Genomic DNA, 25,286 nt, shown 5'->3' with positions numbered 1-25,286 from the left:
CCTTCCTCTTTTCATAGCATCATCCTTTATTGTTCTTTTGATATCCCACAAACTTCGATGATTGAATGCTCCATATATCAAATCACATCATTAAAACATCTCATGCATATGCATATGTATGCATGAAAAGGTTGTTGTCACTGATAAATAACATGTGTTTCTCGTATCTCGATTTGTGTGCACTTTTGAATGCCCAAGGATAAGGATCGTCTTCAACCATGATCCTTCATAGGCTCTATGCTTTATCAGATTATGCAAGATCTACTCGAAAACGTACTCATACATCGCTTTCACTAATATTGCGTACCCCATCAATATCCCACGTGTCAATAAACATAGCTTGTGTATCATTCATAGCTATGTATTCATTGTCTTTGAGTCCATTAGGCGAACCTTAGTAGCCCCCTATTGATTGTCCTCTTGTTTATTTCCTTCCCAATTGGTATATTGATAAGTCTCTACAATGGACCATTCTGCACAAGAAGAGTGTATACCATATTATGCCTACATGTTAAAGGCAAGGCATCACCACCTTCTCGACCCTCATCATCAAGTACACCATCAATCAACATGCCACTCCTCTCTTATTGGGATTGTCATTTTAAGGACATCAACACGTATCAGGTGAATGGTCCTCGAACGGTTTCTTTTATTAGCATACTGATGGTAAGTTAAATGAGATAGCAGAGTATCAACGACGCATTGTGTCTGTAATCAGGTGACATGAATGGAGGTTGTCAGTGCCACTGCGGAGAGTTTATGTATGTGTATGCAACAAAAAAGTCATCCACTGTCCCTTCCTTTCTCTATACTCAACCCCTTCCTCTTTCTACCCATGTGGGAACCCAATGAGCAGCTGCTTCTTCGAGCACCAGTACTATACAAAAAGAACGAGGGAACGCTATTTGTGACACCACGACGAATAGCATGGCAGCAACAAGGAACACCACAATTGAACCCATCTATCCTCTACAACAGCATTTCAGGTAAGATCTGGGGGGGGGTGAGCCGGGTAGTCGAGTATGTATCAAGGAATACGAATCAGACCGTGTACCATTGTAGGGTTACAACAGACGCCTGAAAAAGCTGCCAAAGTACTGTTGAAGATCTCGACGACAGCCGATCCAGCACCCAAAGATTACACGTTCCAGTTCATTTCGCAAAAGGCTTTAACAGAACGCGAAGCTGTAAAGTCTCAAATCACCGAGTTGTTGGCACGAGCACGGGGAGGATCAAGGCCATCGTCAGCAACACCTCATCGGTCACCTGCTAGAACACCTATACCACCACCACCGCATCCTCCAAGTAGTGCACCTTCCACGCCCGCAGGAGCTACAGCTACAGCAGCATCTTCCCCTGCACCAGCAACACCACAACAACAAGCACCATCCACCCCATCCTCATCAGCTGTTAGCAGCCCAATACCCGGTAGCCCACAAGCATGGCGGCATGAAGAATTCAATGCAAGAAAGCAGCTACTATCCACGAGTCGAGAATTACATACGTTGCATATGGAACTCGTGGTCCAAGGCAAGACGGTGACAGAAGAAGAGTTTTGGGCAAGTCCTTATGTGAAACGGATACGCCAGGTATAGAAAAAGGATATTCAAAAAGGGTGGTTCGTTTTTTACTCATTTACTCTTTGTAGAAATTGAAAAAGGATACTGTATCTCGTGAAGGACGACAAAAGGGACGATCATCCAAGATGGTTGAATTGATGCCGGGTCAACAAGAAGGATCGGATGTCAAGTACACGCTTACGAGCCAAATCATCCACAACATTTTCACCGAGTTTCCATCAGGTAAAGAGGGGGAGATTGGATTTTAACTTTTGGACGGAATCGACCTTGTCTAATCATGTGGATCCTTGTTAGTCAAGAGAGCTTATGATACCAATGTACCGGATAAGGTAGGGAAAGTACAAGTAAATTGGATATGGATTCCATCACTGATTCATGCATCCATTATTAGGTCTCTGAAAAAGACTTTTGGAAACGTTTCTTGGCATCTGAATTCTTTCATCGATCGAGGACGGGGGCGCGATCACAAATGGCGACGTATGATGATATATTTGATCGATGTTTACAAGAGGAAGATGATGGTAATGAATTGGGATGAATGAGAAGGCTTCATTTTCGAAATGAGTTAACACGCGAGAGAATAGAAAATTCCAAAGCACCTGAACTTTCGAGCTTGGACAAGATTAGACGTGCCATCGATCTTACAGCTACTCAAGAAGATCATATTGACAGTGGCAATGCACCCGATTTCACAATGCGAGCTGGTGGTAATACCCAAGTGCTACCTTTGATCCGGAGGTTCAATCGTCATGCTATGAGAGTGTTGGAGACTCCGCCATCGTATGTTGCTATCTCGATGTTGTATCAGTATTATTTGAAGACTCATTTGTATCTTAATGTAGTAAGCTCAAGGAACAAAAAGCCAACGTAAGGTTTGCTGGGATATAAAGACACGTGTAAGGTGATACTGAATCAATCTTGGATTGTTGTAGAACGAGGATGACATTATCAAGGAAATCGAGATCCCCGATTTGCAACCAGAACAGCCTTCCGAACGTGTTGTGCTCGACATTCAAGATTCAAAGCGTTATTTCGAGAGCCAAAGCAAAGACCGTGGACATCTCAATATCACTGAACAGGTAAGGAGTTGATTAGGATGATGATCTTGTAAGCTCATCAAGGTCATCTAGGATGCCAAAGAGCTGCTGGGTAGTTTCAAGGAACAATTTGACGCATGGCAACCTGATTTGACAAAGGTAAATGAATCGGATTCGGATATGACAAAGATACTTACGCCTATTGGATGTATACACACATGTAGTCGGTCATGAAGCCAAAGACAGCCGATAGCGCCTACCTCCAACTTACAGAAAGCATAAAGCGGAAGGTGATGCATGATCAGAAAACGGCAGGAGCAGGTATGGCATGGATTAAATGAATGAGAAGGATTTCAATCCAGACCGCGTCTAATTCAACTTTTGGATAATCCATTTAGATGTCAAACTTCCTCCGCAAGTGCACCAAAAAGTCCAGAGCTATCACTCGGCGACGAATGAGATCTTAAGACATTTTTGGGCCTCTTACGATCCATACCGGGCGGATAAAAACACACGCATGGCGGATGGCCTGAAGAAGCAACGTGAAAAGTTCAATGAGATCTTGATCACTGTCAATAGCTACCAAGGCGACGTTGACAAATGCAAGAGGGTAAGAGAGAGAGGGAAGGTTGGATGTCACTATAGCTCTAAGTGGACCGCTTTTTAGATGTTGAAACCCGTAATGGTTGCCATGGATATAGCACTGAAGGCAGCAGAAAAAAAGGCCAACAAAAAGCGGCGTGTATGATTTGTCTCTGTACATAAAGAGATTGATGTTGTTACACACCCTATATACAACACACAGACGCGACAAGCACATGTTTTTGTGGAACGTCACACGGGGATGTGGGGGTGGAGGAGAAGGGAATGGGTTCGGATACGTGTGTTTTTATTTGGAAGATTACAGTGAAAATAGCCATATACATGCGTAATTAAGGATCGTGTAGAAAAAAGAGTGTAGGATGTGTATATATTTTAATAAGATATGGGGTAGGTGCCGTCTGCCACGTGTAGTAATTAAGCAATAGTCTGCTGACGGCGGAAAAAGACGCGGTATGCTGTTGAGCATGCTCGGAATACGGTCTTGATCTTTCCACCGATGGACGATGGCAAGCCATAAACCATAATGTTCATAATGTATTCTTTATCAGCCGTGTAAGGAGGATAGCGTGTTGCAAGCAAGCTGTCAAATTGCGTCGATTTGATCATAGTAGCGCGATGATGGGTGAATGCATCAAACGACTTGTCGCCATGGTAGTTGCCCATTCCAGAACCGCCAACGCCGCCAAAAGGAAGCGAGGTCTCCGCCTATCATGTGATTTAGGTAAGTGAATTCCAAGTCTCTTAATAGGGGGAAGATGACAAATCCATACCAAATGCATCAATGTGTCATTGACAAGAACACCGCCAGAGTTGCAATTATCAAGAACTACGAGTTGTAAAATTAAGATCAGCTGATGATGATTGAGAACATCAATACACTTACTATGGTTGTAAGTCGTGCTCGACTTTGTAAAGACGTACAATGCCAAAGGATGATCACTATATGAATTCAATGTTAACAGGTCTCGCTTTTTTACATTCAATAGGCACACGTACCGAGAGTTGACAATGACAATAGCTTCATCCATGTCCTTGACAGGCACCACAGGGAGAATGGGACCTATAAAGTTATCGCATCGTGTAAGATTAAGATTAGAAGAAAAAGTATGGAGGAAATGGACATACCAAATAGCTCATCCTTCATCAAAGGAGAATCGTTGGTCACATCTTTGACGATAGTGGGTGCAATATACAGGTCTTCTCGGTTAGTGGCGCCGCCTGTCACAATCGAATTGGGATCACAAGCGTCTAGGATGCCCTTGAGTCGATCGAATTGGCGAGTGTTGATGATGCGGCCATACGAGTTGCTCTTTTGGGGATCATCGGTGTAAAATTCGCGAACGACCTTGCGAAGAACAGTTAAAAAGCGTTCTTGTTGATCCTTGGAGACCATCACATAATCAGGTGCAACGCAAGTCTAAGTAGAGGGTGAGCATATAGAATGTATGATATGCTACTACTATATCGTACCTGACCAGCGTTATAGAACTTGCCCCACAAAAGACGTCGAGCAGTCAACTCGAAATCGGCATCGGGTGCGATGAAAGCAGGCCTAGAGCAATGGTAATGAATACCTATGTATGCAAGTGTACATGTATACAAAGTGATACTTACGACTTTCCACCCAATTCCAAGGTGACGGGAGTCAAGGTCTTGGCAGCAGCTGTCATGATAATCTTGCCAACAGTGCCATTGCCAGTATAAAAGATATGGCCCAACTTTTGTTCTAAAATCAATAAACGTTGTAGATGAGTGTGCTGTGATCATCAAAGGACCCTGTTATAGCTATTGGTAGGTTACCTAAAAGTACAGTTGTCTCGGCGGGACCACCATTTACAATGGTGTAGGCACGCTTGTCAAGGTACTTTGGAAGCTCTTTGGTGATCACATTGGCTGTGTTGACTGCAACCTCGGATGGCTATTAAGCAAGCTATCAGCTGACGATAAAAAGTGTCATGATTTTTTATTATACAAACCTTGATCACAACGCAACAACCAGCTGCAATGGCGCCAACAAGGGGAATCAAAAGCAAATTGATCTAAGAGACAAGCCATTGTTAGTATAACAAAGTTGCCTTGATTCAGGGAGGAAAGCTATGTATGTATGTACCGGGTAATTCCAAGCACCTATTATGTGGGAGTTGAGCATGCTTGATCATTGAAGAGGCATCATGCAACATACTTACCAATGACAGTGACAACACCTTTTGGCTCTTTACGAACGTAGGTTTTATCGAATCGATTCATTTGAAAGCGCTTTTTGGTGGGAGTAGGTTTGGCGAGTCGATCAAGGTTCTACAAAGCAGGCGTTAATGGTGCTATGGTACACAAGCTAATGCATGCTATATACCGAAAGCATGTATTTGCATTCATCGTGTACGAGTGCAATCTCGGCGACTGCTGATTCAATTTTATGCTTGTGGAGATCGGCATACATGGCATCCTGCATAGCACTCTTTTGTTCTTCGCAAAATCGCTTTAGGTTTTGGAGTTGTTTTTTGCGAAAGCTCAAGTCTCTTGTCAAGCCTATGAACAACAAGTGTTGGCGTTTGATGGTTGTTGTCTTTAATGTGTGCGTATGAAAAAACTAACCGACGTTGAAAGAATGCTGCAATTCATGTACGACAGAGGGAATAGCATCGCATGGCGTATATTCGAGTTCGACCATTGTTGCGTATTTAGGTGGTGATGGCCAAAATTCGACGTCTGTGATGCTGTTGTTGTAGTAGTAATAAAGGAAAAGTGCTCGAGAATGAGAGAGAAGAGAAGGGGAAAAAGAAAGGAGGGGATGAACGAGTGCACGACCCGAAAGCCTGGGATTTATAAACACTTCTCACCTTTTGTCCCACACAAACCCCGCCCATTTTAAATCATTCTTCTTTCCTTCCCGCCCCTTTTCCTTTCGTGTATGAATATATATAACACGACTCGCCACTAATAAACAAAAAGGGGAGATCGATAGGCGGTAGATAAATAGGCTACCCATGTTGATTTCAAGTACCAAAGCAATGTTTGAAAAGAGGCTGATTCATGATGAGACAAATACAGCAGGCTTGATACACAACAATTAAACAGGTTGACGTGTGTCTTCCTGATCGAGTAGGCTGAGAGCAAGGCGTGTGCAACGCCAAAATCCACAAAACTTGAAGATCACACCACCAACTCAACCACCGTCTCATTCATGGATCGTTACACAAGTTCATAATCGCGGACAGATGGGCCCGCTACTACCTTGAAGCGGATGGTGAACAAGTGAGAACTTCACGCGTACATCGTGTCGCACACACACACTGCCAGCTACAACCTTGCCTTGCTTTCCAAAACGCCTTGGGTGGATCATCCCACTGATGTAATGATTGATTCAAACGCGGTGAAAGCTCAGTGTTAACAATGACCGCGCATTCAAATTGCTTTCAGGTTCTTTGTTTAGTGTACTCCTTTCTCTTTCATATGCAGGGACCTAGTTCTTCGCTATACAATGGTCTCCTACTGCTAATGTATATTCTACTAACGACTCTGCTGGTGATCTCTTCTCCCCTTTCCGAATATACAAACGACATAATACAGCCTTCACCATTTATGTCATAATTCATCTTGTTTCCACGTAGTACAAGGCGAGCTATAGATCTCGTTCGGCTGTTTGAATGTAGCTTGGAACTCTTGTGGCACATTATATATCGAGTAAAAATGCCACTACATAATAATGTTTTAGTGCTATGATGTGAAGGAATCAGGGTGATATATGTGTAAAGGAGACCGAAAACAAGAGCGAGCGGACCTAAGAAGCGCACATGGTTGAGAGGCTCCCTTACCTCCTCCTCCTCCTCCCCTTGTCGTCCCCCCAAAACCACCATCATCATCCCTTGAGAACACACGCACCACTGACCTATAATAGATAGCGGTCCGATGCAGAAAAAGGCATAAGCTGACGTATCATTACGAAGCATACAGTCATATTCCAGCTCCTTTGCCCGCCTAATTGATACTTTGACGGAAGGCGTTTCCGATAAACATTGACGCATCTCGAATGTTCATACGCTTCGTACAATGACTATACATGATGCTACTAAAAATGTTCAAGAAGCATTTATGGAATGGGTGAAAGCACAGATGTCATGAAACACTTTTCCCCTTGCATATTGTTGTAAAAGACAATGGATGAACTCTATGATGTGGCCGTGGTTTTTAAAGTAAAAGGGGTATTTTATTTACAACAAGCACGGCTTTGGATACGTTTTGGTTCTGATACTTTAACATGGACGTCCTAGATACAAAGGGCTTTCAAAATCTAGAACCTTGTTTATGCGTTGGCAGCTAGTAGGACATCAAGCACATCCCAACAATGCTCTATGGTGGTAAGCGTATAGGCTACTCGATCATCATTTTGCAAAGGAAGTCGCCTTTATCAGGAATATTGCTATAGTATGGCACATCTCCCCGCTAAAGTGACAAAGGGTACGTATCAGATTCACAATGAAAGCACAGATCACGTGCACATAGCACAAATGTTGACAGCGCCATGCTTACCTATCTCAAGTAAGGTGGTACCATGGTAAGAAAAAAGTCGTTTAGAATACGCCATGCCATTTAATAGCGTATGGGGTTCAATGATAAAACAACACGAGAATGGGGATGGGATGGATGGTGTGTATCTAACGCGTCACAAAAAATCAAGCGCGCGTACGAGCATTTCCTCTTGTAAAAGCCAGCGGCGCTTTCTTTGTCTTTTGGTTTTCCTTATTCACTCACAACAACAGCACCCCACCAACCATGGCAGAGACAACTGTAAGAAAACAACAACAACGACAACGACAACATTGCACCCAACATTCTCTTGTTGACGCTCATTTATTACAGGAACAGAAAAACGATCCAATGGAAGTTGACACTCCTGTGGAAGACGCTGCTGTAAGTGAAAACTGACAGTGTTACATGCTCGCCCGATTCTCATTCGCAGCTATACGATTCAACAGAGCACTCCCATGGATACCAACAGCCCAGCAGATGACGAGGTTTGAAAGACACGATCGTGACGATTCTACCTTCAGTATTCGATTAAACCAGCTATTCGCATTGTAGAACAACGTGAAGCCTAGGGCATTCGACGAGCCTTCTGCAGTACGTTTCTTATCCCATATGACACACACACAGCCAATCTCTGATCCCGTTTTATTTACTTAGTATGAGAACCGTGTCAGACGCTACCGCTTTTTGCTTGATCAGACTGAATTGTTTGCCCACTTTTTGGATATCAAGAGCAATAAGGATGAAGCATTGCAAAAGGTTTTGGAAGAGAAACGCAAGGAAGCCAAGGCAGATGAAGGGTAAGTGAGATCTTTACTATCAACAACAAAAATCTAATAGGACCCTTCTATCAGATCACGACGTCGACGAAAGACTGAAAAGGAGGAAGATGAGGAGATTCTCAAGGATGAATCGGGTGAATCAGGCGAACAGTTGACCGTGTTTACTTCCTCACCAGCATGTAAGTGAACAAAAGGAGTTGGCAGTGGTGCATCATATATACACCGATGACTTACGCCATCATCAGATGTTACGGGTGGTAAATTGCGTGATTATCAGGTCCAAGGTCTCAACTGGATGGTTTCTTTGTATGAGAATGGCATCAATGGTATCCTTGCTGATGAAATGGTAAGGTTGACAAAAAGTGCAAGATGATGCGGGATACTCATGGTGGATGTAGGGTCTTGGTAAAACCTTGCAAACGATTTCATTCCTCGGCTATTTGAAGCATATTCGTGGCATCAATGGACCCCATTTGGTGGTTGTTCCCAAGTCGACTTTGCACAATTGGAAGAGCGAATTCTCAAAATGGATCCCTGAATTCAATGCATTTATTTTCCATGGTGATAAGGAAACTAGAGTACGTATCATGCGTCACCATGGTTGCTAGATTCATTACTAACATGACGGATATGGTATAGAGGGAACTCATTGACAATCGCCTCAAGCCAATCGATTTCGAAGTTTGCATCACCTCATACGAGATCTGCTTGTTGGAGAAGGCGCAATTCAAAAAGATCTCTTGGCAATACATTATCATTGATGAAGCTCACCGCATCAAGAACGAGAACTCGATGTTGTCTCAAATCATGCGCATCCTCCACTCTCGCAATCGCATGTTGATCACTGGTACTCCCCTTCAAAACAATCTTCATGAACTCTGGGTATGTCTATGGATAGGAGGAGTGGATATGAGAATGGTTTTACTCATCATTCTTTATATGTAGGCTTTGCTCAACTTTTTGCTCCCTGATGTATTCAACTCGTCGGAGGCATTTGATGAATGGTTCACTAGTCAAAATGATGATCAAAAGAAGGTGGTGGAACAGCTTCACAAGGTATGTCACTATCTCTTCTACATCACGTTTTGGGTATTGACGTTTACATGCATGTAGGTCTTGAGACCCTTTTTATTGCGTCGCCTCAAGTCAGATGTGGAAAAGTCCCTTTTGCCCAAGAAGGAGGTCAATGTTTATGTCAAAATGAGCCCTATGCAACGAAAGTGGTATCAACGTATTCTTGAAAAGGATATCGATGCTATCAATGGTAAGAATCTATTCATCCTTGATATAGAAATGATGCTGATGGCTATTCTATTAGGTGCTGGTGCCTTGTCCAAGCGAGAAGGAAAGACTCGTCTTTTGAACATTGTCATGCAACTCCGCAAGTGTTGTAATCATCCTTATCTCTTTGATGGCGCTGTAAGTTACTTCCCATTTTTTATTTGGTGTGCAGTTACTGATAGGTAAATCAATGATTAGGAACCTGGACCACCCTTCACGACCGAACAGCACATTGTTGATAATGCTGGCAAGATGGTTGTTCTTGACAAGCTCTTGAAGCGTCTCAAGGCTAAAGGATCTCGTGTTCTTTTGTTCAGTCAAATGAGTCGTGTTTTGGATATCTTGGAGGATTACTGCTGGTGGCGTGGCTATGGTAAGTGATTTCATATTGCTACTTTTGAGAAAGAAAAAGACTAACGGCTGTTCGTTGTAGAATACTGCCGCATTGATGGTCAAACCAACCAAGAAGACCGTATCGATGCTATTGATGACTACAACAGACCCGACAGCGACAAATTCATTTTCTTGTTGACTACACGTGCTGGTGGTCTTGGTATCAACTTGACAACTGCAGATATTGTTGTTCTATTTGATAGCGATTGGTAATTACAAAGGGGTGATGTAACGATAATCTCTCTCTAACTTGTGTTATGTAGGAACCCCCAAGTTGATTTACAAGCAATGGATCGTGCACATCGTATTGGCCAAACCAAACAGGTGTATGTCTACCGCTTCGTCACCGAGGTAAGTGTTTTTTGTTCGTTAGTATTCGCATCCAACTTAACAATCTGTGGTCATAGAATGCCATTGAAGAGAAGGTCTTGGAGCGTGCAGCTCAAAAACTTCGTCTTGATCAACTCGTCATTCAACAAGGACGTGCACAAACCGCCCAAAAGGGTAAGTGAAATAGTGTGAATTAGAGTAATTGGGTTATTGATCTTATTGTATTATAGCTGCATCCAAGGATGAATTGTTGACGATGATCCAACACGGTGCTGAAAAGATCTTTAACGAGGGCGAAAGTGTCGAACAGCCTGCAGAAGACGCTGATGATATTGAATTGATCTTACGTCGTGGTGAAGAAAAGACAGCCGAGCTCAACAAAAAGTACGAGAATCTCAACATTGATGAATTACGCAATTTCACATCTGAGAGCGCATATCAATGGGATGGTGAAGATTGGAGCAACAAGGTAAGCTAGGGGGGAAGTAAAGGATGATTTTTCAAAGTGGAAAAACTCAACTCATCACGTGTTATATAGCGTAAAGCTGCAGGAGCAGGCTTACCTTGGCTTGGACCAGCAAAGCGTGAGCGTAAGGGCAACTATGCTGTGGATGATTACTACAAGGAAGTATTGAGGATCAGCACCAAAACGCCATCCACCAAGGCTCCTCGTGTGAAGCGATATGCAGTTGAGGATTTCCAATTCTTCCCAAAACGACTACGTGAATTGAATGAAAAGGACACACTTTATTTGCGCAAATCGGTTGGTTACAAGGTGCCACCTGTATCTGAGGAGGGTGATCCTGAGGATATCAAGGAGCAAGAAAAGGAGCGTGAAGAGGAACAGCGCAAGATCGATCAAGCTGAGCCATTGACTGAAAAGGAAGAAGAGGAACGCAAACAACTACTTGAGGATGGTTTCTCCAATTGGTCCAAGAAGGATTATACTTCGTTTGTCAATGCCTGTGCACGATATGGTCGCAAGAATTTGGAAGCAATAGCGGGTGAAATTGAGGGAAAGACTTTTGAGGAAGTACAAGAGTACTCCAAGGTGTTTTGGAAACGATATACCGAGATTGCAGACTACGAGCGCCAAATTGGAAAGATTGAGCGTGGTGAAAACGAGTTGGAGAAGATGGCTGATATCCAGGAGCAACTCACAGAAAAAGTATCACGTCACCGAGTACCATTGCAACAACTCAAGATTCAATACACACAGCCAACCAAGGGCAAGAATTACACAGAAGACGAGGATCGATTCATGCTTGTCATGCTTGAGAAATACGGCTATGGCACTGAAAATGTGTACGACAACATTAGACGAGAAATCAAACAATCGCCCATGTTCCGATTCAATTGGTTCTTGAAGTCACGAACGTCTCAAGAGATTGCTCGACGCTGCAATACGCTCATCGGTCTGGTACAAAAGGAAAATGCTGAATTAGAAGAACGCTCCCAAGAAGAAAAGAAGGTAAGATGCTTTATTCTATTGACATTGATGATGCTGATCTTTTCGTTGAATAATAGAAAAAGGGATCTTCCAAGGCTAGCACTCCAACACCCAAGCAACGTCGTCGTTAATTCTCCCTATATTCAACATCATGCCTTTTTTATCCTTTCCCCCCTTTTACACCATTTTACATACACACACTCTCCCCTTCAATCTTGCTTTCTATAAACATTTGCATTGGACGTCTTTACAGTAATGCCCCATTTGTTCAGATAAAGTTTATTAAGAGAACGACTCTGTTGTCAATTATGTCAAGTTACGTGTGTATGAATGTATGAAGATTATCTGATGCAAATTACTCAACGCTACCCATAACACGGGCGTAGTTTTCTGAATTACGTTTAAGGATATCCATAATGGGACCAAGTAATCGTTTGAAGCCGCGTTTTCCAAGCGTAGCACAACGCAAACGGCCATGGGCAATGACTGTGGCTGCACGTGGGCTATCATTTAGCAGAGCAAGTTCTATAAAAGTGGAGAGGGGTTGGTACTGGTACATAGGCTGCATGATTATTGTGTTACTGTACCTCCAAAATAGGCACCCTTGGCAAGGCAGTTGACTTGTGTTTGAACACCAGTTACAGGATCAACCTGATACACGCCAGCTTCACCAGCTTCAATAAGATAAAAGTTTTCGCCAACAGTGCCTTGTTGGATGACGGTGTCACCTTCATTGAAGTAAACGGTTTCAAGTGCATCGGCAATCTTGTAGCGCTCATAGGCATCAAGGGAAGCGAGGATAGGAACTTCGGCAAGGAAAGTCTCATACATGTATCGCTTTTGGGCTGTGTTTTCCATAAGGATGCGACGAAAAGTAACACGATCGAGTGCCCAAAGCACACCATGCGAAGTAGCAACAATCGTAGCTGCACGTGGACTATTGTACATTAATGCCAGCTCACCAAAGCTGCCACCAGGACCATAGGCAACGACATGTTGATCATTGATAAAACAATCCAATGTGCCTTGCTCCACAATATAAAAGTAATCTCCCACCACGTCACCTTGTTGAATTACTTTTTCATCGGGTTGCACACGTTTTTCACTCATGGCATTGACCACGTCCTCGTATTGGTTCTCGTCAAGGCTGCGGAATAAAAAGTTGTTGGCAATGGCTTCTCGAATACGTTCACGTTGTTGTTGTGTTTTGGGGATCACAGGCATTTGAAAGAGTTGACCACGTTTCTTGGAGGGTGTCATGCTTTCAGCGCTCACAGAGGTGCGTCGACCACGGTTATGATGTTGGCATAATGTTGCAAAATCAGGTAGCTCGCTAGTAAATACATCATCCCCTTCAGAGATATCATCATCGTCATCATCGTCATCGTCATCATCAGTGCTGCTGTATGGGCCACATGAACTCTGCAGGGTTGGCATAGGTTGATCTGATAAAGGTGACCCTGCAGGAGCAAACATGGTTATATCATTGGAGGGTGATGGTGCTGCTGCTGCTGTTGGATGTACTTGATCCATGGGATGATGTGCGACTTCTTCCATCACTATCCTTGTTGAGTTAGTTTTATGATCCCATGCGTTGTACACTTGTAGGTACCTTCAACTGGTGGTGCCTGAGGATCTTGTTCCATCCAAGTTTGCCGTTGTTGGGCTAGCTTTGTATGAAAAAAATCACAACAAAACTGTAAAATGTCGCGAGGTTGATTCGATTTCACAGCGTGATCGAGCTCAGAAAGGATAGCCGAGTATTCCATAGTGGCCATGGTTGGGTATTAGTATGTAAAAAGATGTATCGTATATGTACGTGGAAAAGGAAAGGAGATCAATAAAAAAGAAGTTGAGAAAGGACAGGATTGGGGAAAGAAAAACGAAGGGAAAGAGAGAGAATGAGGAGAGTGGAATTGCCCTTTTAGATATACTTGACTTTTTATGATACTTGTCATTGCATTTGCAAAATGGATCCTCCTATTTTCCTCGTGGACTCCTTTTACTTCTATACAAGCGCTCTGTTGCTGCTGCAGTGTATAATACGAGCATGGGACAACGCGTGTGTGTATGGTTAAATGTGGGTGAGTGACGCTAGCCATACAATTGTACGGAGTTCCACGAGTTGTATTGAGATGTCCCTTTTTGCTGCCCTTACCATGGGCCCTGCTTATCTTTTATGGCAAGTTTAATGCAGCCAGGGTGCCTGAAACGCACATCTTTTTTCCTTCAATTCATGTCCGTGCAGTACCCCTTTTTTTCCCATGGCTCTATGTATCATCCCGCCCACTTTTGTATATTAAACATGATCACACGTTTTATTTTTATGGATGAATGATGTTAAAAAAGTAATGCTAAGGATGACTATTTTCACCTCCAAGGGCTCAGCCCTCAAAATAGCCATGCGTTCTATATCATGTGGACCTTCCAGAGGTAGTAGGTTGATTGAAGAAAGAAGAAGATGGTGATGATGCATAATATAGATCATTAACCCCGTGTTTTTCGATATTGAGATTCTTGCAGCACAAGGATTTCATCCAATTCAGGTGCAAGTTGCAATAGTCGTTCGTGTGCCTCCTTGTAAAATGCAGCTTGTGCAATGACCAGCTCTGTTAAACCTTTGAATGGTTCGGGCTGTTGGATAAAAAAAGTAAATACATGTTGCCTGGTGATCGAAAAAGTGATACTTACATCCAATAGTACTTCTTTCATGAGATTGGTTGCTTGTAATACAGCTGATACGAATTGCTCCTCGGCTTGTTCACAATACCTACGCATGGTATCCTTCCTATCGGATGATGCAGATCGATATTGTGCCCGGCAAGCATCAAGCGATAAACGAGTGGATTGCACGTGGCGTCGAGCTTTGATGGCCTGATCGAATGTTGATTGCAACTTGTCGAGCATGGGTTGATGGTAATGAGATGTGATGCTTTTGTCCATTTCGATGCGTGCATCTCCAATCTTTTCATAGGTGGTTGCTACTTGGTGCAATGCATTTGCCAATGGATCAACATCAACACCGGAGCTGTCATTGTTGTTGCTGATAATCATTTCTGATCCCTGAGCTGCGACACGTGCCAATGCATGCGGGAGACTTTTGGGTCGTTCGTAATTCATGTGGCTGCCGCTGCTGCCATCGATACCCTTAAGGGCATAGGATAACTCATCAAAATGCTGCGTTGGGCAATCGTATGCTGGTTGTCCATAGATACGAGAAACTTTGAGTAGTTGCATCTGTGCTTGTCGCAACGTATCCATCCTCTAATACATGAATGGCTCAATAAACGCTCATCCCACTTGTCCTTCATCTTTACCTTTTCCAAATCCTTATAGGCTTGTGGTAACTCGGTTACATCCGTTGCTGTACCCATACGTTCCTGTGCAAACTAGGGGACTAGGAAGATAAGCACATGCTATTTCCATGACAACCAAAATCATCTTCACCACACCCACACACAACTATAGAACTCACTTGTCGAATAAGCCCAAACCCTTTGCTCAACTTTTGTGCGAATGGTGCCATTGTCGTCGTTGCTGTTATCTTCTCATCGATTCCATTGTTGTGGATTGCTTCGTCATGGGCTTGCTGGGGTTCCACTTGATTGCTCACTGGAGTCATTTCTCGTGTATACTGGAGTGGAAGGAAACAAAGAGGTAAAAAGAGTGACAAAGAGAAAAGGGCTATTATTATTGTTGCTGCCAGCCGTGCACCACTTGGTTTGCTCATGTTTCACTTTGGTACAAATTGACTTTGCACCAAATTTAGTCAAGCTCACGGGAGCACACGGATGCACAGACGAGAAGCGAGCTAGTCGAGAGCCTGCTGGATCATCATCAACAACCTGTCAGTAGCAAGATCGAAGTTGACGCTTCAAATTCCCTTCTTTTTACCTTGGATTAACTAGGCAGTTTTACTGCAAGAGTAATAAACAAGATGATCCTCAATTATAAACATACCTGGATTCATGTTTGACAGCCATTTCCTTCATACACCGATTGTGTAACTGCGTTGCTGTGGCACGACGAAAGAGTATGGTCTAGTAATCGCCACCTTCATTTCATTTTGTGCGCTGCATCCATTTTCCTTATGTATGTCGTCCTTTAATCACATTGTATGTTGCCTCATTTTTAATTGCAAAGTCAAGCCATAAGAGAGAGCGATTTCTTTGTTCAAGCTATTAGTACTCATCATTCACTCGATTTGAGATCATGTAAACAATGAAGGATCATCTGCAACTTTCAGCACAATACGTAGACCTTACTTTAAGGCTTCCATGATTCAATTTTCTCGATCCATCATGCCGATCCAGGTTAAGTGAATACGGGTTCACATTATATTCACCCATAACATCCATACTCAACCTCCTTGTATAAAGCCTACCATAAACGTCCCAATCCTTTTCGATGCTTACTAGTACAATGATGCGTTCATGGTGTTTATTAAGAATTGGTGTATTTTTGTGGTAATGTCTATGTGTGTGTGTGTGTGTGTTTTTATGACTTGATACATGAGCCAGGTACGGGAGTGGCAGCGGGTGTTGGGGGAGATGCTGATGATGTGGTAGCGGTTGCACGATTATGAGCCATGTGAGCCTTGACAAGATGACCAGCTGCTAATGCAGCACACAAAGAAAGTTCACCAGCCATGACAGCAGCACAAATGATACGAGCAAGACGACGTGCATTGTCACCAGGATTCGTGGGATGTGGACCACGTACACCAAGCATATCAAGAACAGCTTGTTGAGGAGGAAGAATGGTACCACCACCCACGGTGCCCACTTCAATACTAGGCATCGTACATGAAATATGCAAATCTTGACCCTCATTGACAGCTTCCATAAGGGTGATACAGTTGCTGCTTTCAACGTTTTGTGCAGGATCTTGACCGGCGGCAAGATAGATGGCTGTAAGGATATTGGCAGCATGTGCATTGAAACCGCCCACTGAGCCTGCCATGGCTGAACCCACCAAGTTCTTGCTGATATTCAATTCAACAATAGCCGATACAGTAGTCTTGAGAACCTTTTCAACAATAGCACCAGGAATCACAGCTTCAGCAACCACTGATTTGCCACGACCTTCAATCCAATTGATAGCAGCTGGCTTCTTATCCGTACAATAGTTGCCTGAAAGTGAAATGATTTGCATGTCCGGGAAGTAGTCTGAAATGACGCTCAATGCCTTTTCACAGCCCTTTGAAATCATATTCATGCCCATGGCATCGCCCGTTGATGTGGAGAATCGTACAAACACCAATTTGCCAGCAAGGGCCACCTTGAGTTTACGTAAACGAGCAAATCGAGAAGTTGAATTGAATGCATCTGCAACAATACTATGGCCTTCATGTTCAATCCATCGCTTGCATTCACCAGCTCGTACAACACTTGCAAAGCTGATGCATGGTCCACGTGCCATCATGTCGTTGGTAACAATGGTTCTTGCTCCACCGCCAGCATTAATTGCCTTGCAGCCACGTGCCGTCGATGCTACCAAGCAACCTTCGGTGGTTGCCATGGGAATGTGTGTGCTGATTTCGTCGATATTGAGAGGGCCTGCAATACCCAATGGCAATGGCATGTATCCAATAACATTCTCACAACATGCTCCAAACACCTTGTCATAATGGTAATCATTGATAGGTAACAAGCTGTCTTCAAGCGTCTTGGTTACGGAAGCACGAGAAATCAAGGCACGTCGCACACGCACTGCACGTGTAAGATCACCCAACACCTTTTCCAAAGCATAAGATGCAAGCTTGCCATTTTGCACGAGAGCAATCACTTCTTCATCATTCAATGCCTCTGGTGTCTTGATCAAGGCCATACAGTCATCCACGGGTCGAATCACATCTGAAGGAGAAGAAACCTTGGATACAGTAGTAGCAGTAACAGGTGCAGGGGTTGTGTTGACGATAGGAGATGATTTGTTGCTGCTGCTGCTATCAATGACGACATTCTTTTCACGTTCTTCGGATTGTTTGGGCTGACGCACCACCTTGAACAAGTAGGTGTTAAGGAACAATGACACAAAGAGGGCAAGTGATAGGAGTTTGCTGATGACGGGATGTTGAATGTAAACGGCGGATGTGCTGAGAAGTGAATCCAACGGCTTGGCAATAGCATCCGGGATAAATGATTTTTTGGCCAAGGATGCAATGTGGAAAGGAAGTGGCGGGAAAACTTCAACAATCAATGGCCGGCTATTCTGTGCCGACATGCGATGTGACATGAGCAACTTTTCCAAAACACTGGCAATGCTGGGCTCTTCAATGTTGACTTGGGGACCCTGATATTGGAATGTCGAACAGAGCTTGAATACATGGATACCCACAAACCCAACAATCTATAGTAGTCATTTCAATTAGCATCATATAAGCGGCATAATGTGAAATAATACTTTACCATCATAAGTTTGGCACGGCTGATAACTGAGCTATCCACGCGGTCATTGTTTGGATGAGTGGCATCGGCATCGCTAAAAATCTTGGCCACTGTACGACGTATGTAACCGGTGTTTGGTGCAGTCTTTTTGTGTCCATTCTTGGCAGCCGTTCCCATTGTACCATTGATGGCTCGAATGCGGGTCAACTATGTAACAACGTTTAGTCATCAAAACCATATACATACATACAAGACATCGAATCCTTACCTCCAACTTGAGAGTGAGAACAGCCGTGTACCAAGTGAACATAAAGATAAAGTCGTAGGCAAGCAAGATGGCGCTCAAGAAACAAAATTCGCGTAGACCCGAGATACCAGATTTGGCGCCAATAGTAAGAACGACAATTTCCATAAGACAATCACGAGCAATCGATGATGAAACAGAATCCACAGCCTTGATAACGGTCTTGCGAATGTTTTGTCGTGTGATGGGCGTTTCTCTGCTGATTTGGAAAACTCGCTTGGTCAACTTGAGTGTACGCTCGAATCCAATTGTCACTGCCAAGAACGGGATTGCTTCACTAGAATGTAAATATTAGCATTCGTTCTATTATTTAGAGCCAATCCCACTACTTACGCTAGTACAACAGGATAAACATCCACATGAAGCATGTGCACCGTCAACAAGGCAAGCATGAACGAAAAGAAGCCATTAAGCACCACAGCGGTTGCTATACGATTATCCTGTTAGTCTCCTATAGCTTTATCCATGTCCTCCTCCTCCCCCCATAAAACTTTAAAACATACCAAGAGTGTATCGCGATCCCATTGCATGCATGTTTGTGTACAGTGATACAAAGGTTGCAATCATCATGAGATACCCAGCCAAAATGACAGCGACGTCAACATTGTCAGCCACCTGCATGGAGGAGAAAGATGTGATGAATGAAAAGGTCTCTTTGTACTATGATGATAACAATGAAGACACATACCTCAATGAGCTCCTTGATACGAATAACAACATTGCGGGTGATAGTAAAGAACCAAGAAAAGACATTGTCATGCTGTTGGCCGACATTGGACAATGACACTAAATCGCCTTGTGCAAGGGTGGCCACTTTGTGTTCCCAAAGGTCTGCCAAGTGCTGTCGAAACACGCCCGTTGCGTTGAATGCATACGAAACGATCATGGAATGTGCAGATGCCTCATTATCCTCAAGCACCAAGTCTCCAAAAACAACCTTGGCCAATTCAGGATGCTTTGCAAGGGTCTTTGTAATGTCGGTGTCGGTATTCAAGATGTCGGAAGGAGAGGGCCATAGTTGCAAAGGTGATTGAACAAAGCATTGATTTGAAGCTGATGACTTGTAGCATAAATCATTGTTGAAAGCAAATCGTTTCACGGATGCACTGTCTGGCACGTAAATGTCGTTTTCAACCATATTCTGAAAGTGTAAAAGCGATGACAATGTATGATGATTGAGGACGTCGTTGCCATGGTCAGGATCCGTTACAACCACCTGCTTGACTTGGATCTTGATAGCATCAGCAGGGAGTGGATGATTATCATTGAGCGTGCGATCGAGCGTTGTGAATGAAGAGTCACCGTTTGTTGCAATGACAGAGGTGGGGTATAGGCGTGTCACTGTGCCCGAGAAGATGTCTGAAGTACGAGCAAGGTTGAAGAGGTAAAAATAGCAAAACGACGCCAAAATGAGGGTAACGACCACCATCTCAATGGGGTTGCGAGAAGAAATTCGGGTGGTTCGATGAATAATACCACCAAAGGCAGTAGAAATCGAACGGAACGCTGTAGTACTGGAATGAAGCGCCATGTTGAAGAGCGATCAGGGTTGTTGTTTATGAGAGCCGAATGCCGGGATGAATCAGCAGTTGTTATATGGAAGAGAGCCAATGACGTTGATTCACTTTGTTGGATATTCGAATAGCATAAACGACTCTGGAAAGAGGTGGAACTTGGGTGGAAAAATGGAATGAAAGAAGAAAAAAAAAGTACAACTTGCAGTCCGCATGTGTGTGTTATGTGTCTCGAGCCATGCAACAGCCACCGATGAATGTGTAACGCTTGTTTCCAATGCCAGGATGATCGGTGTCCCACACCGCTTACCTTATACACTCATTCACTCATTCACTCACACATACATTAATCGTCATTTGGAAGAACTTCATATATACATATACATTTTATACATCATCACAAACAGGAAAATCTTATAATACAATGCTCAACTACTCTTCTTCTGTGACAAGCAAATCATCAATGTCGAGTGACATGTCCTCCGCTAATTATAAAGCTCATGTTAGTAGATCCAATAAAGACCTTTTCATGCAACATCATGTACATACTTTCATTTCCTGGTGATAGCATTGAGAGTAATTCATCATCCGTGGATATTAAAGAATGTCTTGAATCGACCGAGGATTGTGCGTCGGAGGATAATGATGGTGGCGGTGATGGAGAATGCTGGTGTTGTTGATGATCATCAAGCAATAGCATGGAAAGTACATCATTCGCCGAACAATTAGAAGGTGATAACAATAGATCGACTAAGCTTGGTTGTTGTTGTTGTTGTTGTTGATAGGGCCATCGTTCTCGAATCACAGGGTTGCTATAGTCATGTGATAGATACCAGTACTTTTCATAAAACTCGGCTGGCCAACGCCAACTCCCGACATGGGTTGGATCACCACCATCCACAAATTCCACGCCATCCAAGAGACATTTCAAGCATTCATCAAGATCGAAAAAGTCGAAAAACAGGATCATGCGATCACGTATGCCAGCAACGGGGATCAAGTCGATCCGTGGATCATGTGCAACGCTACACTAAAGAACACGTAAACGTAATATGAGTATACTTCAATGATACGTACATTCATCTTTATACTTTTCATTTACCTGCAATACAGTGGGCTCGATCAAAAAGGTGCCATTATTTGAGAATGCCATTTTGCTACATGCCGATTGGAGCAGCCTGTGCAAACGTGTGGTTTGAAAATTGGCAAGGTTGAATGATGGCACTGGATCACGCGTGAGCATGATAGGGTCAGCGTTGAATATGGGTGTATCTACGCCCTCTTGCTTTTTGTCGTTTTTGGATTTTGGATGATGTTGGATCGATGAATCGATGGGCTGGGTATCATCATCATGAGCAGCAATGGATTGCTTATTGGGTTCGGGCACATGGTCCTTTGGGGTTGAGGGTAAAGACACGTGCTGCTGTTGTATTTGTGAAGATAAAGAAATGATAGAAGCATCGCGCCCAGCGACTGTACGTATCTCATCTTTGGATACCAAGATGGGTGCTTTTGTTATTTGATGCGTTGGTTTGTTCTTGTTGATGCGAGCGTATTTGATGGATGGTGGTACATTTTGCTTGCACATCTCTGTATACGATGAAAGCACCCCATCGGTCGTTGATGTTGTTGTGTGTTGATTTTGTGCATAAACGAGTAAATCGCGCGTGTTCAAGTGGGGTGCATGGTCTGGGATAGCAAGATTGTGTAACAGACAAACAAGTTGCAAGCTGAGGACCAGCCCCTTGAGATACGATCCTTCTTGACCAAGCACACCAACGCTGCTTCGTAATGCTTTGTTTTCTATAAGCAGCTCGTCTCGTTGTTCTCGTAACTGTTTGCTTTCGCCCTCAAGTTCCATAATATGTCGTTCTTTACGTTCTCGAAATGCGCGTTGTGCAGCACGATTTTGTGCTTTGCGTAAAGCGGGTGATGCTGGGTTGGGTTTACGACCAGGTTTCTTTTTGGCATGGCAACGCGGAGAAGTGCTGGTATCATCGGAGCCGACATTACTTGACAAAGTGCTAGCAACGGACATTTTTAAACAAGTCTATGCCATAAATCCAGTGGGGAAGGACTTGATCTGTTTATATACCTCATGCTTTGCCTTCCGAGCATTTTTCCGAAAGGTTGAATTCTCGGACTAGCACATCAAGCTCAACTTGAGCAGCTCACCGAAAAGTATGTACCCTGATCTGGGTTATTGGTGCTCACATAAGCATCCCTCCCTCGCTTCACCCCATCATGATGTGACGATCAGCTAACCACGTCGCTATATTTCGAGGTGTTGAGCTACTTATTGACATTTAATATAAACCATAGTGCGCGTTTACATGTAACACATCCCTATTATAGACCAGCTAGGTCATGGTTGACACCTTTTGGCCACACTACGTAATGACCAGGAATCGTTGGGGGAAAATCTTTAACCTGAAGTAGTAGTAGTAGCAAGCTCTTTCGTCATGCTTTTGACTCCTTTGTTTGTATGCACATGGCGGTACTCCCTTTTCACCATGTACTACTTGCAAAAGGATCTCTCGTATCATGGCCTATTGTATACCACCTTCATTGATCACTTTTCATCTTTCGCATCAAAGGCAAAGGTGCAAGTAACCATGATCCAAGCACCTGTATCAATTAACTTACAAATGTGAGAAAATCCAATCTTTCTTTCCCAATATGGCAAGCGCTTTATTCCCATCATGCACTTGTAGAAAGATCTTCAAGCACTTTCTAATGCACGTACCACCATTTTTTCCCATTTGCGATTCCAACAGCTCTCCTTTGTTTTCTGTGGAGACTGTCCCGGTAGTAGGTTTATTGATACAGGGTTCATGTGCTACCGGCAAAAGTGCCAAATGGATGGGGTAAACTATTGAGATTCGGAGAGACAGGGGCACCATATGCATTAGTGTCGGCGATAACATACATCCTCAGCATGAATATAGCTTTTTGTTTTCCCGGTGCCACGTTGGCTAAATGATTGTCAACAGCCACTTTTTATGGGCACGTGCTGAGGTTGGTAGTGGTCAAGATAGCGTCACCTTAAAAACAAACGTCTTTCTTATTTGAAGACCTTCAACTTTGGGTTGCTAGGCAATGTTAAAAAGTTTCACCTGAACAGCCACTCCGCTCTAAAGCTGCATTGTGTCATCCCAAAGAGCCTCAGAGTATGCAGCTGTGGCATACATGATCGCATACCAGACGTATAGATTTTCACTTAAAAGGTTGCCAATGCGATGTATCTTGCTAACGACCTTCTTATACTACTTTAAAGTGATTGAAAACCAGCATGATGATGTTTTCGTGTCCATAAGTATTTCAATGATAGATTCGCGTCTCGCATGACGCCATATCTTTCCTTGTAGAAAATGTATGCATGTATGTATCGCATTGCTGCAAGGACTCCTTATAGATAACCTATTATCCTGGTGCGATGCGCTTATAAAAGGAGCAAAGGGCGATGCTACCAAATTCTCTATTGCATTATCACCATGAAATTTCTTACCATTGCTGTCATTTGTGCTATCGCTTCTGCAGCTAGCGCTGCTACTACCCAAGGAGGAGGTCAATCCGGAGGACAAGTGGATGGACAAACAGGTGGACAAGCGGGTGGAAACACGAAAAAACCCTGCGAGGGTAGAACTGATGAAGAATGCGTGGAACCTGAATGCTACAAGTATATAGGGGTTACACACGATCCCAAAGCCAATGCCGGCGAGAGATGGGGATGTAGGTTTTTTGGCATGAGATTTAAACACTGCTGGTTTACTAATGCACAAACATTGTAGACAAATTTGAGTGCCAGGAGCCAAGACCCTAAGTAGACACGTTTTGATAGTTGGAAAAAGTGTTCCAAGGTGCTTTTATGTTGTAGAGAAGCTGCTACTGGATGATGTATTAAATAGAGATGATGATTGACGACCCCATTCGTTACACCTTCAAAGATCTTTGCAAAAATTACAGCAATGAACCCAACCTCCCAGCCTTTTTGTATTCACTTTTTGGTTGCCTCTTTTAATGCTGTTGAGCTTTGTATGCTAGAGCTTTTAATCTTGTTCGTATACGGTACTGTATCCTAGCCAACGGAATGAAAGCATTGTGCTCCTGATAAATTGGGATAATGCCACCTTGTCTACATATCACAGAACCTGATTTATGCATGGACAATCAATCACATCAAGGATCTTTGTGAAGGCGCCTCACCATTACAAACAAACATTTATCACTCTTTGTGATTACAGAAATACCCACGCCCACCTCTTCACATAGAAGATGTTGTCCCCCATTACTTTACTCCCACACATCTCTTTCTTCCATCATATCGCTCTTTGATTACTGGCACCTTCAAAGCTCAAGTTGAAGTTACCCGCTTTTATTGTCATGGTTGTCATTATGATATTTGGCGATTTGTGTAAGGTAAAAACCTAACCATCGTGCGTGATGAAGCACGTACTCACAATCATCTTTGATTAGCTACCTTCCGAGCAGGATATACAAAGGTGGATTAGGTGGCCTATTCTACCACAGCCCGCATGGGGGTGTTATACATAGCAGCGTCTCAAGATGGGTCCTCGCCCTTAATACATCAAACAGAGCGAAATTCGTTTTGCCAACACCCGTTCAATCGATCAAAGACGTTGCTTTTATTGATTAGGAATGGTCAGTTGGTAGAGCTAAGATTGGATTCATGCCATGTTGCTGACAAGCCAATGCTGGTAGGGGTGACCATGGGTACGACGTTCTGAAGGCCGAAGAACAACTCGCGTTAAAGGGGGATTAAAGGCTCAGTGGCAGATGAACTCTTTGAAGGAATACGGCTTGATGATGGCATTGCTTGAGGTATCTGGACCGCCCAATACCAAAGACAACAAGCACTTTGCGGAAACAAGATCAAGCTAACAAAGCTGCTATTAAAGAACGTACGGCAACAGCTGAAAAGCCAAGGGGATCACACGCTTTACCAAAAGATCAAGCTATACGGTCTCCAATCGTATGGTAAGCATCAAACGCAATCAAGTCTTATAAATTCTTCATTTATTTATCCATGAGTATGCAAATTTTCCAATGATTAAGCACAAATTATGGTGTGTACGTGTTTC

The 25,286-nt window shown here is 43.4% G+C and overlaps 8 protein-coding genes across 8 annotated transcripts; 3 read left to right on the top strand and 5 right to left on the bottom strand.

Annotated features, from left to right (window-relative positions):
- Window positions 1-835: 835 nt before the first annotated feature.
- Window positions 836-3,365, top strand: O0I10_008154 (uncharacterized protein; the record flags this gene model as incomplete). Its single annotated transcript, XM_058488161.1, has 12 exons — window positions 836-986; window positions 1,063-1,589; window positions 1,649-1,802; window positions 1,875-1,909; window positions 1,972-2,101; window positions 2,165-2,360; window positions 2,423-2,447; window positions 2,513-2,659; window positions 2,711-2,776; window positions 2,842-2,938; window positions 3,016-3,227; window positions 3,285-3,365. 12 exons carry the CDS (start codon window positions 836-838, stop codon window positions 3,363-3,365), a joined length of 1,821 nt encoding a protein of 606 aa, XP_058341054.1.
- A 269-nt stretch (window positions 3,366-3,634) lies between these two features.
- O0I10_008153 (uncharacterized protein) lies at window positions 3,635-5,888 on the bottom strand (the record flags this gene model as incomplete). Its single annotated transcript, XM_058488160.1, has 13 exons — window positions 3,635-3,925; window positions 3,991-4,046; window positions 4,104-4,159; window positions 4,217-4,280; window positions 4,346-4,637; window positions 4,691-4,772; window positions 4,835-4,946; window positions 5,021-5,138; window positions 5,197-5,259; window positions 5,331-5,347; window positions 5,407-5,515; window positions 5,571-5,746; window positions 5,813-5,888. 13 exons carry the CDS (start codon window positions 5,886-5,888, stop codon window positions 3,635-3,637), a joined length of 1,512 nt encoding a protein of 503 aa, XP_058341053.1.
- Window positions 5,889-7,990: 2,102 nt separating this feature from the next.
- Window positions 7,991-12,111, top strand: O0I10_008152 (uncharacterized protein; the record flags this gene model as incomplete). Its single annotated transcript, XM_058488159.1, has 18 exons — window positions 7,991-8,128; window positions 8,194-8,232; window positions 8,300-8,338; window positions 8,402-8,544; window positions 8,599-8,705; window positions 8,772-8,872; window positions 8,925-9,104; window positions 9,166-9,408; window positions 9,472-9,582; window positions 9,640-9,790; window positions 9,845-9,945; window positions 10,006-10,180; window positions 10,241-10,409; window positions 10,464-10,551; window positions 10,608-10,704; window positions 10,761-10,999; window positions 11,069-12,001; window positions 12,058-12,111. The coding sequence occupies 18 exons, from the start codon at window positions 7,991-7,993 to the stop codon at window positions 12,109-12,111; spliced, it is 3,108 nt and encodes a 1,035-aa protein (XP_058341052.1).
- Window positions 12,112-12,335: 224 nt separating this feature from the next.
- Window positions 12,336-13,758, bottom strand: O0I10_008151 (uncharacterized protein; the record flags this gene model as incomplete). The annotated part of the gene is made up of 3 exons (XM_058488158.1): window positions 12,336-12,505; window positions 12,568-13,539; window positions 13,593-13,758. 3 exons carry the CDS (start codon window positions 13,756-13,758, stop codon window positions 12,336-12,338), a joined length of 1,308 nt encoding a protein of 435 aa, XP_058341051.1.
- Window positions 13,759-14,467: 709 nt separating this feature from the next.
- On the bottom strand, window positions 14,468-15,602 carry O0I10_008150 (uncharacterized protein; the record flags this gene model as incomplete). The annotated part of the gene is made up of 4 exons (XM_058488157.1): window positions 14,468-14,614; window positions 14,672-15,244; window positions 15,298-15,369; window positions 15,456-15,602. 4 exons carry the CDS (start codon window positions 15,600-15,602, stop codon window positions 14,468-14,470), a joined length of 939 nt encoding a protein of 312 aa, XP_058341050.1.
- An 875-nt stretch (window positions 15,603-16,477) lies between these two features.
- O0I10_008149 (hydroxymethylglutaryl-CoA reductase (NADPH)) lies at window positions 16,478-20,201 on the bottom strand (the record flags this gene model as incomplete). The annotated part of the gene is made up of 6 exons (XM_058488156.1): window positions 16,478-18,328; window positions 18,388-18,573; window positions 18,635-18,947; window positions 19,004-19,097; window positions 19,174-19,285; window positions 19,359-20,201. The coding sequence occupies 6 exons, from the start codon at window positions 20,199-20,201 to the stop codon at window positions 16,478-16,480; spliced, it is 3,399 nt and encodes a 1,132-aa protein (XP_058341049.1).
- A 415-nt stretch (window positions 20,202-20,616) lies between these two features.
- O0I10_008148 (uncharacterized protein) lies at window positions 20,617-22,222 on the bottom strand (the record flags this gene model as incomplete). Its single annotated transcript, XM_058488155.1, has 3 exons — window positions 20,617-20,669; window positions 20,734-21,214; window positions 21,287-22,222. 3 exons carry the CDS (start codon window positions 22,220-22,222, stop codon window positions 20,617-20,619), a joined length of 1,470 nt encoding a protein of 489 aa, XP_058341048.1.
- A 1,456-nt stretch (window positions 22,223-23,678) lies between these two features.
- On the top strand, window positions 23,679-24,007 carry O0I10_008147 (uncharacterized protein; the record flags this gene model as incomplete). Its single annotated transcript, XM_058488154.1, has 2 exons — window positions 23,679-23,916; window positions 23,976-24,007. 2 exons carry the CDS (start codon window positions 23,679-23,681, stop codon window positions 24,005-24,007), a joined length of 270 nt encoding a protein of 89 aa, XP_058341047.1.
- Between the last annotated feature and the right edge of the window lie 1,279 nt (window positions 24,008-25,286).

This window comes from Lichtheimia ornata (assembly GCF_029851405.1).
Source record: "Lichtheimia ornata isolate CBS 291.66 chromosome Unknown scaffold00042, whole genome shotgun sequence".
Classification (NCBI taxonomy): Eukaryota; Fungi; Mucoromycota; class Mucoromycetes; order Mucorales; family Lichtheimiaceae; genus Lichtheimia; species Lichtheimia ornata.
The sequence above is the reverse complement of the archived record's forward strand: the minus strand, read 5'-3'. Positions and strand labels throughout refer to the sequence as shown.